Source organism: Lathyrus oleraceus, chromosome 5, assembly GCF_024323335.1.
Source record: "Lathyrus oleraceus cultivar Zhongwan6 chromosome 5, CAAS_Psat_ZW6_1.0, whole genome shotgun sequence".
Classification (NCBI taxonomy): domain Eukaryota; kingdom Viridiplantae; phylum Streptophyta; class Magnoliopsida; order Fabales; family Fabaceae; genus Lathyrus; species Lathyrus oleraceus.
The window spans coordinates 121,343,143-121,360,491 of NC_066583.1; the positions used below are offsets into that span (position 1 = coordinate 121,343,143).

The 17,349-nt window shown below is 37.2% G+C and overlaps 1 protein-coding gene across 1 annotated transcript; it reads right to left on the bottom strand.

The window, feature by feature from the left end:
- Positions 1 to 1,485: 1,485 nt before the first annotated feature.
- Positions 1,486 to 2,849, bottom strand: LOC127079151 (uncharacterized). Its single transcript, XM_051019571.1, has 3 exons — positions 2,490 to 2,849; positions 1,921 to 2,186; positions 1,486 to 1,795 (listed from the first exon to the last, which is right to left on the bottom strand). The coding sequence occupies exons 1-3, from the start codon at positions 2,847 to 2,849 to the stop codon at positions 1,486 to 1,488; spliced, it is 936 nt and encodes a 311-aa protein (XP_050875528.1).
- Between the last annotated feature and the right edge of the window lie 14,500 nt (positions 2,850 to 17,349).

The window sequence follows — 17,349 nt, forward strand, 5'->3', positions numbered from 1 at the left end:
GAATGATGGTTTGAAAGTCCAAATGAATGATCATATGCTTTGGAGATGGATTGGATTACAAGGTACATGTGCATTGTCACTTGAAGATTGATCTATGCCAAATGATATCAGCATGTTTAAGCCATGCGCAGCCTATGCATTCCTTATCCAAAATGCATGAATTTCAACTCTTTGGAAAGGTGAGAGCAAGAGGAACAAGTTTGATGTTGGGCACTTTTTCATTTGGAGCATGGAACTTAGAGATATTTGAGATGGAAGTTTGGAAAAATTTGACATATAAAAAATTTTCTAAGTGTCAAGCCATATATCTCAATATTCCACCTTGCTTAACTTTTTATAGGAGCTTCAAATGAGAACAGTGTCTTCACCAAAGTTGTATCTATCTCAAATACCTTCAAAATGGTCCCAAATTTCATGTCATTTGGATTTGAAATGATAGAGTTATGCATTTTTGACGTTTGGAAAAATCACTTGATCAATGGTATAGGTCAAAAGTGACCTATAATGTAGCCTCATATCACATGTTCAAAGAAGTTGAATTATCTCCCACTCCAAACATAAAAGTTAAAGTAGACACATTGAATTTGACTGTGCAACTTGGAAATCTTTCATCTCATAAAAATTGAGCAAGTTATGGCATTAGGAAGTTGACTTTCAAATTAGGGTTTAGACAAAATGACCTATAATGTTTCAACATAGAAAATGATTTTACAAGCAAAACTAGCTCTAGGTCTCAACATGAAAGTTGTTTGAAATGTCATTTAGAGTAAGTTTTCTCTTGTAATCATTTTCATATGGTGAAAATTGTAGGAGATAGGATCTAGGGAGACCCAGTTTTAATTAGATGAATCCATCTGGCCAACCACTATCAACCAACTTGCTAATTTCCAATTCTCTTGACTTTCTTGACTCATGGTAGATCATATATACATAAGATGATTAATTTTGAATTGTCCCTTGAGAAATTTGATCAATTGGTGAGATAGCTTGTTGGAGAAGTTACTCAAGATACCAAGTCAAACCAGGGTTTCCAAGGCAAATCACCCTCAAACTCTTGAATAAAACTTGATCAATATAACATGTAGGAATAATTGGGACTCATATATGATGATCATAACCATTATTGAATCAATTCTTGGTTGTGCTCTTTGTTCATGAGGGTCTCAAACCCTAGATGTGATCAATGAATCCATGAGATCACGCCCTACCTACAAAAGAGTTAGATAGATACAAAGACATATTTTTTTGGTATTTTGGTTAGTGAAATGATAATATACAAGAATGATATAATCTCAAAGTGCTTGGTGATCTCTCCTAAAACTAACCCAATGAAAAGGGGTAAGGAGGATACCAAGGTATGATCCCAATGCTAATGCTTATGATGGAATTGCATGAGGGATCTTAGGGTCAAAATTGGAGTCTTACAACATGTTCAATATTTTCACCTTCAGCTTGCTCCAAGCTTGCAATCAAGGCTTCCAACGATTATTTCCTAGCTGTTGCTACCCTTATCCCTTCACCCAGCTCTTTACAAGTCTCCTTAAGCTCAACAATTGTTCCAACTTTTGAGGCTGGCTTTTTCATGGCAGATGTCATGACAATGTCCTCGACATGACTTCCTTCAAATAATTTATAATGCACAGACAGAGCAGGTTTTCTTCTACTAGGTAAGTCATTAGAACTCAGAATACCAGGGTGTTGTTTCAGGATAATCCCACAGATCATAGAGGGAAAAGCAATAGGCAGCTTAACTGCATTAGTAGAAGCATGCTTGATGATTTGCTCAAACATAAATCTATCATAGTCAAAATTCATTTTGGTTGCAACAGCAAAAATAAACCTTCCAAAGGTATTAGCAATGGTGGAAATATGGTTGGTAGGCATCCAATTTGCAGTTCCTATTTATGCAATATAACATACTTGACAGTCAACTTCCCAGCAGAAAGATGCTTTTTAACAGGCCAACCTTTCACCTGCCTAGTTGTAATCTCTCTACAGACCTCATTGTCTGTAGCTTCCAATTCACCTGCACCCTCAACTTTTCTTCCCAGAAAATTGTTAATAACAGTGGGAGAGAATGTGATACACTTACCTCTCACAAACACCTTGCAAAATTCCTTGTTGTTCTTATCAGCAATATCCTTAGGAATGTTTACAATGAATTCCTTAACTAAACCCTCATAGCACTGAGAGAACCCAACCACAGTCTTCAACAACCCAACAGCCTTTATCAGGTCCATGACCTCCTTGACTTCAGCAACATCCTTTCCCAACTCCCTTTCCACAACCACCCTTCTTTGAATCACAAATTTCCATTTGGCAACTCCATCCTCAAGATGGAAAGAGATATTATCCAAATGCACAGCATCAACTTTAACAAGAGACTTCCTCACGGTGGTTTTCTTCACAGGAGAGATGTCAGGGACATCTTCCTCAACATCCTCTTCAGATTCAGAATCTTCTCTAACCTTCCTCTTCTTCACTTCAACCTTGCTCCAAGATTTGGAGAGACCAATACTAGCAGTCTTCTTAGTTTTTCTAGCTGACATAAGTTCAGCCACAAATCTTCCTTTTCGAGTCTTCATGCGTTTAGCCACACTTGGCTTTAAATGATGAAGTAAGATATCCTCTTGATCATCATACCTATCATCCTCTAGGTCAATCACATCGTTTGTATCATCATGCTTCTCAGAGTGGGAAGCATTGGCAGTTTTAGATGCCACAGATTTTCCTTTACCAGACACAGTTTGCCCTAGAGAGCACAAACCTTCAACAGCCATGTCCTTCTCAGAACTGGAGGAATCGTCATCCTTCTCACTATGTTGTTCAACCTCAGGAGAGGGGTACATTTTAGACAGGGGAGTAGAGACTCCCTTCATAGAATGTCCTTCATTAAGGATTCTAGTGACTAGGTTTCTTATGACACGATCAGTGTGGTGTATATCTTCCTTAGAGTTAGTGGCATGAGTTAAGCCAGAAGGGATACTAGAGATGTTACCTTGATTGGGGCATGCAGAAGCTGAGGGATCCATGGGATGGTTCAAATCAAGAGCCTCGCAGGGAATAACTGATAGAGGAACCACATCCAGAATCTCATCATTGGGAATGTCCACGGAAGGAGCGCTAACCTTTTGAGTAGACTTAGTAGTTTTTGAAGCAGAAGTATTTTGATGTTGTGACATTTTGGAGTTTTTATGAAAAAAATGCAGTTGCCCTAGCAGAGGTGTGTGAGGAAGGAGCAGGAAGATGGAAGAGTTGGAGTAGGTAGCGAGGTTGTGGGGGTTAGCGTGTGAAGACGTAATAGATGGTATTTCCAAAACTAGGTGATGATTTACCATAATGAGGGCGCTTTATTTTAGCCACATAGACACTAATTTGCTTACTTTTCCCACGACATCTTAATTGCTACAAGTCTTCATAAATGCAAAGCCCTAATTTTCCTCTCAGGACTTCAAACTGATTTGCATCCAAGGCCTTTGTAAAAATATCAGCTAATTGCATCTTAGTAGCAACATGCTCTAAGGCTACGATCTTATCCTCCACGAGTTCTCTAATAAAATGATGACAGATATCAATATGTTTTGTCCTGTTGTGCTGAATAGGATTCTTTGAGATGTTTATAGCACTCAGGTTGTCACAGTACAATGTCATGACATCTTGTGTGACATTGTATTCAGTCAGCATTTGTTTCATCCACACCAGTTGAGAATAACTACTTCCAGCTGCTATGTATTCAGATTCAGCAGTAGACAGAGACACACAATTTTGCTTCTTACTAAACCATGATATTAAATTGTTCCCCAAGAAGAAGCATCCTTCTGATGTGCTTTTCCTATCATCAACACTTCCAGCCCAATCAACATCACAATATCCAGACAACACAGATTCAGATCCATGAGTGTATAACATCCCATAGTCACTAGTGCCATTGACATATTTCAGGATCCTTTTCACTTGGTTTATATGGCTCATCTTTGGTTCAGCTTGATATCTAGCACATACACCTACAGCAAAAGCAATGTCAGGTTTGCTTGCTGTGAGATATAGCAGACTCCCTATCATGCTTCTGTAGAGACTTTGATCCACACTGACACCATTTTCATCTTTAGTCACTTTCAGATGAGTAGGAGAAGGTGTCCTCTTGTGGCTTGCATTCTCCATGCCAAACTTCTTAACAATATTTTTGGCATATTTACTTTGAGATAGAAAGATAGAATCTTCCATCTGCTTGACTTGCAGGCCAAGAAAATAGGTTAATTCTCCAACAAGGCTCATTTCAAATTCAGACTGCATTTGCTCAACAAAATGTTGAACCATCTTACTTGACATCCCACCAAACACAATATCATCCACATAGATCTGAGCAACCATGAGCTTTCATCCTTCATCTTTGACAAATAAAGTCTTATCAATGCCTCCCTTTCTGTATCCATTGTCAATGAGAAACACTGTGAGCCTCTCATACCAAGCTCTAGGAGCTTGTTTCAACCCATAAAGAGCTTTCCTCAACTTATACACATGCTTTGGAAGATTTGGGTCTATGAATCCCTTTGGTTGTTCAACATATACTTCCTCATTCAAGTAGCCATTTAAGAAGGCACTTTTCACATCCATTTGGAACAGTTTAAACTTCAGAATACATACCACTCCTAGCAATAATCTAATGGACTCCAGGAGTAAATGTTTCATCAAAGTCAACTCCTTCAACTTGAGTGTATCCTTGTGCTACCAATCTTGCTTTATTTCTAGTAATTACACCTTTTTCATCAGATTTATTCTTGTAAACCCACTTTGTTCCAATAACATTTATTCCTTTGGGTCTTGGAACCAATTCCCATACTTCATTTCTCTTGAATTGGCCTAACTCTTCCTGCATGGCATTGATCCAGAATTCATCAGTTAAGGCTTCTTTAACATTCTTAGGCTCAATCTTTGACACAAAACAGGCATGTGAGATCAATTCCCTTGATCTATTGGTGACCCCTTTATTTGGGTCTCCTATAATGAGATCTTTAGGATGATCCTTCTGAATTCTGATAGAGGGTCCCTTATTAACTTTATCAGCTTCAGGTTCAGCTTGAGTGGCCCCACTCTCACTACTTTTGTCCAGGAGGTCAGTTGGGGCATCATTAAAAAATGTTTCAACATCGTCTGTGACATCAGTCTCTTAATCATCAACAACAACATTGATAGACTCCATCATAACTTTTGTTCTAGAATTAAACACTCTAAAGGCTATACTGTTTGTTGAGTAGCCCAGAAATATTCCTTCATCACTCTTGGGGTCCATTTTCCTTCTTTGTTCACGATCAGCCAGGATATAGCATTTACTACCAAACACATAGAAGTATTTGACAGTAGGTCTTCTTCCCTTCCAGACTTCATATAAAGTGGTTGAAGTCCCTTTTCTCAATGTTACTCTGTTGTGAACATAACAGGTCGTGTTCATAGCTTCGACCCAAAAGTGGTAAGGCAACTTCTTAGCATGAATCATAGCTCTAGCAGATTCTTGGAGAGTTCTATTTTTCCTTTCCACCACACCATTTTGCTGAGGGGTAATGGGAGAAGAGAACTCATGACCAATCCCTTCAGATGAACAACATTCAACAAATTTACTGTTCTCAAATTCTTTCCCATGATCACTTCTGCTTCTGATAACATGACTCTCTCTTTCTCTTTGAAGTCTTTGGCAAAGATCTTTGAACACATCAAACACATCAGATTTTTCCCTTATAAAATTCACCCAGGTATATCTGGAGAAGTCGTCCACCACAACATAAGCATACCTTTTCCCACAAAGACTTTCCACCTGCATAGGTCCCATCAAGTCCATGTGGAGAAGTTCCAACACTCTAGATGTGGTGTCATGTTTGATCTTCTGATGTGACATCTTTGTCTACTTTCCAATCTGACATTCACCACAAACTCTTCCTTTCTCAATCTTTAATTTTGGGATTCCTCTGACAGCTTCAACAGATATGATCCTCTTCATTCCTTTAAGATGCAGATGACCCAGTTTTTGATGCCATAGTTTCACTTCTTCTTCTTTAGCTAGAGCACATATTGATGAATAGCTAGTTTCTTGAGAAATCCACATATAGAAGTTATCCTTAGACCTGACTCCTCTCATGATCACCTCATTTTTTGCATTAGTAATCAAGCATTCAGTTTTTTTGAAGTTCACATTTAGACCTTGATTGCATAGTTGATTGATGATGATCAGGTTTGCAGTCAATCCTTTAACAAGCAACACATTATCAAGGTTAGGGACTCCAGGATAATTCATCTTTCCAATCCCCTTGATTTTACCCTTTGCTCCATCACCAAAAGTTACATAGCTGGTGACATGAGGTTAGAGGTCAATTAACAGGTTTTTGCTTCCAGTCATGTGTCTGGAGCATCCACTGTCAAAGTACCAATCTTCTTTGGCTGAGACTCTGAAGGAGGAGGTGTGAGCTATCAAGTTAGTAGCACCAGCCCTAGAAACCCACTGTTTTCTGTTAACAGGGATGTGTTGTTTGGGTCTAGGTTAATGATGAGTAGGACTAGGATAACCATACAGCCTAAAGCAGAATGGTTTTATGTGGCCAAATTTCCCACAGTAATGACATCTCCATCTTTGGTGTTTTCCTTTATGTTGTCTTTCCTTGTGATGTTGAGACACCTAATGTGACATCTTTGGTTTGCTACCAGTGGGACTACAATCAGGAGAGGATTCATTGAACCCAAGGCCAATCATGTCTCCTGCCATCTTTCCAGTCTGGAGGATTTTGTTTAAGGTGTCAGATCCACTGTTTAGCATTCTGACATACTTCGTCATCTCATCCAGTTTGGAATTCAGGAACACGGCTTCGATCTTCAACTTAGAAATGGTTTCTAAGTGTTATGTCTTCTCATCCTCTAGTTGGGTTATCAGTTTCTTCTAATTCTCCACTTGTTGACACACTTCTTCACTTCTGAAACACAACTTCCTGTAAGAAGTAGCTAATTCATCAAAGGTTAATTCATCATCACTGGAGTCTTCATCAGAATCCTATCTCCCAATCAAGGCAGTCACAAGATTGGCAGACTCTCCTTCTGTTTCACTTTCAGAATTGTCATCAGACCAAGTAGCAGCAAGACTCTTCTTCTGTTTCTTGAGGTAGGTCCCACATTCAGCTCTAATGTGTCCATACCCATCACATTCATGGCACTGAATTCCTTTGCCCTGTTTGGATTTTTCCTTAGATTTTGTTCTTCTTCCAGCATCATTGGGCTTACTGATGTCAAATGAGTTGTTCTTGACATTAGACTTTGACCTCACATCCATTCGCTTCAGGATTTTGTTGAATTGTCTCCCAAGTAATGCTAAATCATTTGCCAGACCTTCATCAGTATCCTGACTACTTTCTTCCTCTTTATCTTCAGTGTTTGACATAAAGGCGATGCTTTTGACTTTCTTTTCAGATCCATCACTCATTCCCAACTCGAATGTTTGAAGGGATCCAATTAGCTCATCCACTCTCATCTTGCAGATATCTTGAGATTCTTCTATGGCTGTCACTTTCATGGCAAATCTCTTGGGAAGTGATCTGAGAATTTTCCTCACAAGCTTTTCATCTGACATCTTCTTACCCAGGGCTCCTGAGGCATTAGCAATTTCAAGGATATTCATATGGAAGTCATGAATACTTTCATCTTCTTTCATCCTCAAATTCTCAAACTTAGTAGTAAGTAGCTGCAATCTAGACATCTTCACTCTAGAGGTACCTTCATGAGTGGTTTTGAGAATGTTCCAAGCATCTTTAGCCACCTCACAGTTGTTCACCAGTCTGAAGATGTTCTTATCAACCCCATTGAATATAACATTCAAAGCTTTAGAGTTTCCAAGAGTTAGTTCATCCTCCTCCTTGGTCCATTCTTCCTCAGGCTTCTTATCAGTTGTAACTTCTCCTTCCTTCGCCGTGAAGGGGTGTTCCCAGCCTATTAGAACAACCTTTCAAGCCTTATTATCCAAAGACTTCAAGAAGGCTACCATTCGAGGTTTCTAGTAGTCATAGTTAGATCCATCCAGAATTAGTGGTCTGTGTACAGATCCTCCGTCTCTATCCATAGTACCAGAAAGTAACGTCCCAAGATCTCACCCAGAACCAGAGCAGGATGCCTGCTCTGATACCAATTGAAATTCTGGTATCAGATATGAGATGTCGAAGGTAATGTCACGACACTAATATCTGAACAACAACTGAAATATAAATTGGATAAAAACAGAGAAACAGTTGAACAAGCGACACAAGCAATTGTTAACCCGGTTCGGTGCAAACTCACATACGTCTGGGGGCTACCAAGCCAGGAAGGAAGTCCACTAAACAGAATTAGTTCAAAGACTCTCAGTAAACAACTTCAAGTTACAATCTTTTCACCTAATATATACCCGTGTGACTTCTATCTAAGAACTCTTAGATATGAGACCCTACTCACTCCCCCTCAATCACAGCAGTGATATAAGAACAAATACAAAAAGAAAGAAGACACACTTCAAGGACACATACTTGATCTTGCTTAAAAGCTTTAATCAAGTAAACAAACACTCGTACTTCAAAGCTTAGAATGGACAAATTACAACACAAAACTCAGTCCAATTCATACATCAACAAGATGAATGAATGGCTCACAATACACAAGGCCACACAAGACTAAAAACCTAAAACTCTCTCACTTTATCGTTCGTATCTTGTGTATCTAAAACAGGTTTTACATGGCCTTTAAATAGAAGCTTTTTGAATGGGCCTGGGCAGCATGAAACCCTAATTCTATTTTAATTGCATATCTCCTAAGAAACAGCAGTTAATCATTCCTTTTTGGAAAATAGAACATTCTGGTTTTAAATAGAATTACTCCTTGAATAACGCATGCAATCTCCACATAAGCACACAAAGATTTGCATGAAAAGCGCAACAACAAAACACATAACATTCAGAGTGAATGTTCTGTAAGCACATGTCTTAACATCGGGTCTGACATCTTGGCTAAATCCTGCACACTCATATTTAAACATCTTGCAGGAAGCTGATATCACATGTCAAGACAACACGCGTGACATCTTGTGATAACACTAAGTTTTACCAAAATTGATGCCAACACATAGAACCAACATATTTAATATTTAATGATTATATTGATTTTATTTTTGTTGTTGTTGATGATGAGGAGGAAAATTTAGAATTTATCATCAAATTTGATACTTTGCAGAAAAAAATAAAAAAAAAACATATTAAAACTAAAATTTATAAATAGGTTTTACCCTTTGGGTATTAATTTCAACCAAGGGGAAAAGTGGGGCGCTTTGAAAATTCAAAAAATAATGTTGTTGGGATCAAACCATGACCAGTTTCACTTTTCCCTTCAATGAAATTTTATCCGAGGAGTGAAGTGATAAGTTTTCATGAAATCAATCGTTACCACGATTATGAAATTAAGATAAAATCTCTTTTTCAATTGAGTTAAAAGGGAATTTTTCGTAGTATTGTTAGTCATGTTCGCAACAAAACAACAAATAATTCGGTTCTCACCATTAACTATATTCAATTTCGAGGGATCTTTGTGTTGGAATATTTACTAAGAATCAGTCTTTATTATAAATAGAAGTGATAAATTTACTAAGTTTATTAATAGGATAAGTTGAATAAGTTTAGTGGTTATTATAGTTTTATTCCTTATTATTATCTAAGGCTTATATTGAAAGTGTAAGGCTTATATAAAGCCATTTTACTTCATTTTGTAATAACAAGAAGTTACACAATATTAATATTACTATAAAGTTATTACTACTTCTTCATTTGGTATCAGAGCTCCATCAAGGGGCCTGATATAGTGTGTAACTAAGAGTGTTTGAGAGGAAAAACACTAGAGTGTCATTAAGACGTGAAATGGCTGAATCGAGCAATTTCAGCGCACCAAGTGTGCCTAAGTTTGATGGTGACTATGATCATTGGAGTTTGATCATGGAGAATCTACTTCGATCAAAGGAGTATTGGAGTGTTATTGAATCTGGAATAAAGGAACCAAAGGAGAATGAAGAGATAACTGCAACACAACAAAAGGCATTGGATGAAGAAAAACTCAAAGATCTGAAAGCAAAGAACTATTTATTCCAGGCCATTGACAAATCCATCTTAAAAACTATTACCCAGAAAGAAACAGCTAAACAGTTGTGGGAATCCATGAAAGTCAAATACAAGGGAAGCACTAGGGTAAAACGTGCGCAATTACAGAGGCTTCGACGGACATTCGAAACCTTAGAAATGAAGATAGGTGAATCAGTGAATGATTATTTTGGAAGAGTAATGGAAATAGCAAATGACATGAGTAATTGCGGAGAGAATATGAACGATGTGAAAATAGTTGAGAAGATACTTAGATCTTTGACAGAAAATTTCAACTTTGTTGTATGCTCAATTGAAGAGTCTAAGGATATTGATGTCTTAATTGTGGATGAGCTACAAAGTTCACTACTTGTTCATGAGCAAAAGGTAAGAGAAAAACGGAGTGAAGAGCAAGTTCTGCAAGTTGAGCATGGCACGCGTTATGGACGTGGGAGAGGAAGAAGCAATTTTCAAAGAGGAGCTAGCAGTTATGTTAGGGGACGGGGAAGAACAAAAACATTTGTAAATAGGAGTGCTATTATATGTTATCGATGTCAAAAACAAGGACACTACCAATTTGAATGTCCAAGTTTAGAAAAAGAAGCAAACTATGCTGAGTTTGACGAGGAAGAGGAGGTACTCCTAATGGCTCATGCCGAAGTTCAAGATATTAAAGACAAAGGAATATGGTTTCTTGATTCTGGTTGCTCAAATCACATGACAGGAAATAAAAAGTGGTTTATAGAACTTGATGAAAATTTTAGTTGTACTGTTAGATTGGGAAACAATTCAAGAATGTCAGTAATGGGAAAAGGAAGTGTCAGGTTTGAAGTGGATGGAATCATTCTAACTGTGAGTGATGTTTACTTTGTACCTGACTTAACCAACAATTTGTTAAGTATAGGTCAACTTCAAGAAAGACGCCTGGTAATAATAATAAAAGAAAGTGCATGCAAGATTTATCATCCTCAAAGAGGGAAAATTGTAGACAACAACATGACTCTGAATCGAATGTTTGTAATTCACGCTACATTAAAACCGCTTCCACGGAAATGCTTAAAGGTTGAGGAGGAGAACTTGGAAAATCTATGGCATAGAAGGTATGGGCATGTAAATCATATGTTTATTGTTGCTATGCAGAAGAAACAAATGGTAAAGGGCCTACCAGAGTTCAAGGAAAGTGCAGGGGTTTGTGAAGTGTGTAATATTGGCAAGCAACACCGAGAAAAAATACCAAAGAAAAGCAATTGGAGAGCATCAGAAAAACTTGAATTGGTGCATGCAGATCTGTGTGGTCCAATCACTCCAATCTCTCATAGTGGTAAGAGATATTTGCTTGTGTTTGTAGATGATTACTCTCGCAAAACTTGGATTTATTTTCTTGTGGAAAAAGGTGAAACATTTGAGATATTCAAATGCTTCAAGAATTTAGTTGAGAAAGAAGCTCAGAAACATATATGCTGTTTACGAACAGACAGGGGAGGAGAATTCACCTCAAACAAGTTCAATCAGTTTTGCCTAGAAAATGGAATTAAACGGCAATTAACAGCTGCTTTCACACCACAACAAAATGGAGTAGCGGAACGAAGAAATAGAACAATTATGAATATGGTGCGCTGCTTACTTACGGAGAAAGAGATGCCAAAGACCTTATGGGCAGAAGCTGCAAAGTGGACAAATCATGTGATTAACAGAAGCCTTACCAAAGCAGTAAAGGAAATGGTACCAGAAGAAAGATGGAGTGGACTGAAACCTAGAGTTGACTATTTTAGGGTGTTCGGATCCATTGCACACGTGCATATACCTGAGCAGAAGAGAACTAAACTTGACGATAGAAGTCGTAAATGTATCTTAATTGGAGTGAGTGACGAGTCAAAGGCTTACCGATTGTATGATCCAATATTAAAGAAAATAACAGTAAGCAGGGATGTAATATTTGAAGAAGGAGAAAAATGGAATTGGAACATAAATTCAGAAAAAGAAAAAGAAATTATTCTTGATTGGGGTAACGATGGTAGTGACATGGAGGATTCTGATGAAGAATCAGATATAGAAATAGAGGTGGGTAATACCGAAAACCATGAGCATACATTACAAAATGTGGAACCACAACATGAAGAGCAACAAAATGTGGAACCACAACATGAAGAGCAGCAACATAAGGAACGACCAATAAGAGAGAGAAGAGCACCTAGTAGATTGCAAGATTACGAAAGTGGTGAGGGTTTATCTGAAGAAGAACAAGAGGTCGGAATGGTTTTATTTATGTCAAATGATGATCCCACAAATTATAAAGAAGCTATTAATGATGTAAAATGGATAGAAGCCATGAAACGTGAAATAGATGCCATCGAGAAGAATAAAACATGGGAGTTAGTGAATCTACCAACACAAGCTAAGAAAATTGGAGTGAAATGGATTTACAAAACCAAATTGAATGAAGAAGGCAAGGTTGATAAGTACAAAGCAAGACTTGTTGCAAAAGGGTATACACAGACAGAAGGGGTGGACTATAATGAAGTATATGCTCCTGTTGCACGATGGGACACAATTCGAATTTTATTGGCTGTGGCAGCACAAAAGGGTTGGAATGTATACCAGCTGGATGTGAAAAGTGCCTTTTTATATGGGGAATTAAAGGAAGAGGTATATGTGGATCAACCTGAGGGCTTCATAAAACACGGAGAGGAAGAAAAGGTATATAGGCTGAACAAAGCATTATATGGCCTAAAACAGGCGCCAAGAACATGGTTTAGCAGAATCGATAGTTACTTCCAACGAGAAGGATTTTCAAAGAGTAAACATGATCATACTTTATTCATTAAGAGAATAAAGGAAAAAGTAATCATGGTAAGTATTTATGTTGATGACTTGATATATACTGGGAATAATGAAGAATTGTGTGGAATATTTAAGTAGTCCATGATGAAAGAGTTTGAAATGACGGACCTTGGTAAAATGAGGTTCTTCCTTGGAGTTGAAGTAAGTCAAAATGCAAATGGAATTCACTTATGCCAAAAGAAATATGCAAGAGAAGTTTTGGAAAGATTCAATATGTGGAATTGTAACACTGTCAAAAATCCAATAGTTCCTGGAAGTGTGTTGTCAAGAGAAGGTGGAAAAGATGTTGATTCAACTTTATATAAGCAATTGGTAGGTAGTCTAATGTATCTAACAGCTACACGCCCAGATATGATGTACGTAGTGTGTTTGATTTCACGTTACATGGCTAATCCAAAGGAGGAACACCTATTGATTGCTAAAAGAGTATTGAGGTACTTAAGAGGTACTTTGGATTTTGGCTTATTTTATAGAAGAAGGACTGCCTTGAAGCTTTCGGCATATACTGACAGTGATTATGCAAGAGATGTCGACGATAGAAAAAGTACTTCAGGGTATGTGTTTTTATTAAGTGAGGCAGCAGTTTGTTGGAGCTCAAAGAAGCAAGCCATAGTTACCTTATCCTCTACTGAAGCTGAATATGTGGCGGCAACCTCATGTGCTTGTCACTGTGTTTGGATGATAGGGGTACTTGAACAAATTAGAGATGAAAATTGTGAATGTATTGATATTATGTGTGACAACAGTTCATCAATCAAGCTCTCTAAGAACCTAGTAATGCATCGGAGGACTAAACACATTGATGTCAGATATCATTATTTACGTGATCTTTCAAATCAGGGAGTGGTAAAGTTGGTTTTCTGTGGAACAAAAGAACAAATTGCAGACATTATGACAAAACCATTGAAATTGGATCAGTTTGTGAAACTTAGAAGGCTACTGGGAGTACAACCACTTCAAAATTAAACTGTATGCTCAATAAGCATTTCAGTTTAAGGGGAGGAATTTGTTGGAATATTTACTAAGAATCAGTCTTTATTATAAATAGAAGTGATAAATTTACTAAGTTTATTAATAGGATAAGTTGAATAAGTTTAGTGGTTATTATAGTTTTATTCCTTATTATTATCTAAGGCTTATATTGAAAGTGTAAGGCTTATATAAAGCCATTTTACTTCATTTTGTAATAACAAGAAGTTACACAATATTAATATTACTATAAAGTTATTACTACTTCTTCACTTTGTCCATAAATTTCAAGGGGCTTACACCATCATATTCATCATATTCGTATGATAATAAAATTTCATTTTAAATTTTTTGGTTATATTAGGAATGAACCACGTATAAATACAAATTCTCGTGAATTAATGCAATATATTTCTTCTTACTTGTACCTAAAGTGTCTTTAAAAAAATTCATCACAATTTTGTTCTTAGAATTATAAAACCACATTCTCTTTACAACTAAATACCTCAAGTTCTTCAAGCTACCTATTAGGATAAAATATGACTAATAATTCAGATCATGTGTCTATATAGTCTCAATCCCTTTTTAAATTAAATGGTAATTTCACTAAATTCCCCTTCCCCATGATATATTCAAATTTAGTCTCAATCATAAAAACCAAATTCAACATTGAAATTAGGAGAAAAGCGGGAGAAAAAAAACTTCAATATAAATTATTAAATAGAACCAAAACAATGGAAAGAGAAAAGCAGAGAAAAAAAAACTTCAATATAAATTATTAAATATAATTTAGGATTTTTGCATTGCAATGTTGAGCCCTCGTGATCTTTGTCTAAAGGAAACATATTTGTTCAAAACTTCAAATGCTGAGTCACAATGAGCCTAGTAAAATCACATAATTTCAGTAATAACAAATTACCAAACTTAAAAATAAAAACTTCAATATAAACTATTTTCTGTTAACATGGATGTGTTGTTTGGGTCTAGGTTGATGATGAGTAGGACTAGGATAACCATACAGCCTAAAGCAGAATGGTTTTATGTGGCCAAATTTCCCACAGTAATGACATCTCCATCTTTGGTATTTTCCTTTATGTTGTCTTTCCTTGTGATGTTGAGACACCTGATGTGACATCTTTGGTTTGCTACCAGTGGGACTACAATCAGAAGAGGGTTCATTGAACCCAAGGTCAGTCATGTCTCCTACCATCTTTTCAGTCTGGAGGATTTTGTCTAAGGTGTCAGATCCACTGTTTAGCATTCTGACATACTTCGTCATCTCATCCAGTTTGGAATTCCGGAACACGACTTCGATCTTCAACTTAGAAATGGTTTCTAAGTGTTCTGTCTTCTCATCCTCTAGTTGGGTTATCAGTTTCTTATGATTCTCCACTTGTTGACACACTTCTTCACTTCTGAAACACAACTTCCTGTAAGAAGTAGCTAATTCATCAAAGGTTAATTCATCATCACTGGAGTCTTCATCAGAATCCCATCTCTCAGTCAAGGAAGTCACAAGATTGGCAGACTCTCCTCCTGTTTCACTTTCAGAATTGTCATCAGACCAAGTAGCAGCAAGACTTTTCTTCTATTTCTTGAGGTAGGTCACACATTCAGCTCTAATGTGTCCATACCCTTCACATTCATGACACTGAATTCCTTTGCCCTGTTTGGATTTTCCCTCAGATTTTGTTCTTCTTCCAGCATCATTGGGCCTATTGATGTCAAATGAGTTATTCTTGACATTAGACTTTGACCTCACATCCATTCTCTTCGGGATTTTGTTGAATTGTCTCCCAAGTAATGCTAAATCAATTTCCAGACCTTCATCAGTATCCTGACTACTTTCTTCCTCTTTATCTTCAGTGTTTGACATAAAGGCTATGCTTTTGACTTTCTTTTCAGATCCATCACTCATTCCTAACTCGAATGTTTAGAGGGATCCAATTAGCTCATTCACTCTCATCTTGCAGATATCTTGAGATTCTTCTATGGCTGTCACTTTCATGGAAAATCTCTTGGGAAGTGATCTGAGAATTTTCCTCACAAGCTTTTCATCTGACATCTTCTTACCCAGGGCTCCTGAGGCATTAGCAATTTCAAGGATATTCATATGGAAGTCATGAATACTTTCATCTTCTTTCATCCTTAAATTCTCAAACTTAGTAGTAAGCAGCTGCAATCTAGACATCTTCACTCTAGAGGTACCTTCATGAGTGGTTTTGAGAATATTCCAAGCATCTTTAGCCACCTCACAGTTGTTCACCAGTCTGAAGATGTTCTTATCAACCCCATTGAATATATCATTCAAAGCTTTAGAGTTTCCAAGAGCTAGTTCATCCTCCTCCTTGGTCCATTCTTCCTCGGACTTCTTATCAGTTGTAACTTCTCATTCCTTCGCAGTGAAGGGGTGTTCCCAGCCTGTTAGAACAGCCTTCCAAGCCTTATTATCCAAAGATTTCAAGAAGGCTACCATTCAAGGTTTCCAGTAGTCATAGTTAGATCCATCCAGAATTGGCGGTCTGTGTACAGATCCTCCGTCTCTATCCATAGTACCAGAAAGTAACGTCCCAAGATCTCACCCAGAACCAGAGTAGGATGTCTGCTCTGATACCAATTGAAATTCTGGTATCATATATGAGATGTCGAAGGTAATGTCACGACACTAATATCTGAACAACAAGTGAAATATAAACATGATGGAAACAGAGAAACAATTGAACAAGCAACACAAACAATTGTTAACCCAGTTTGGTGCAAACTCACCTACGTCCGAGGGCTACCAAGCCAGGAAGGAAATCCATTAAACAAAATTAGTTCAAAGACTCTCAATAAATAACTTCAAGTTACAGTCTTTTCACCTAATATCTACCCGTGTGACTTCTATCTAAGAACTCTTAGATATGAGACCCTACTCACTCCCCCTCAATCACAACAGTGATATAAGAATAAATACAAAAAGAAAGAAGACACACTTCAAGGACACATACTTGATCTTGCTTAAAAGCTTTAATCAAGTAAACAAACACTTGTACTTCAAAGCTTAGAATGGACAAATTACAACACAAAACTCAGTCCAATTCATACATCAACAAGATGAATGAATGGCTCACAATACACAAGCTCACACAAGACTAAAACCCTAAAACTCTCTCACTTTATCGTTCGTATCTTGTGTATCTAAAATAGGTTTTACATGACCTTTAAATAGAAGCTTTTTGGATGGGCCTGGGCAACATGAAACCCTAATTCTATTTTAATTGCATATCTCCTAAGAAACAACAGCTAATCATTCTTTTTTTAAAAATAGAACATTCTGATTTTAAATAGAATTACTCCTTGAATAACGCATGCAATCTCCACATAAGCACACAAAGATTTGCATGAAAAGCGCAACAACAAAACACATAACATT

Coding starts and splice junctions, on each gene's coding strand:
- LOC127079151 (XM_051019571.1), bottom strand. CDS start 2,849: ATGTACCCCTCTCCTGAGGTTGAACAACATAGTGAGAAGGATGACGAT. Junction 2,187..2,489: donor TCTCCAAATCTTGGAGCAAG/GTTGAAGTGAAG, acceptor GGGTTCTCTCAG/TGCTATGAGGGTTTAGTTAA. Junction 1,796..1,920: donor GCTGGGAAGTTGACTGTCAA/GTATGTTATATT, acceptor TGACTATGATAG/ATTTATGTTTGAGCAAATCA.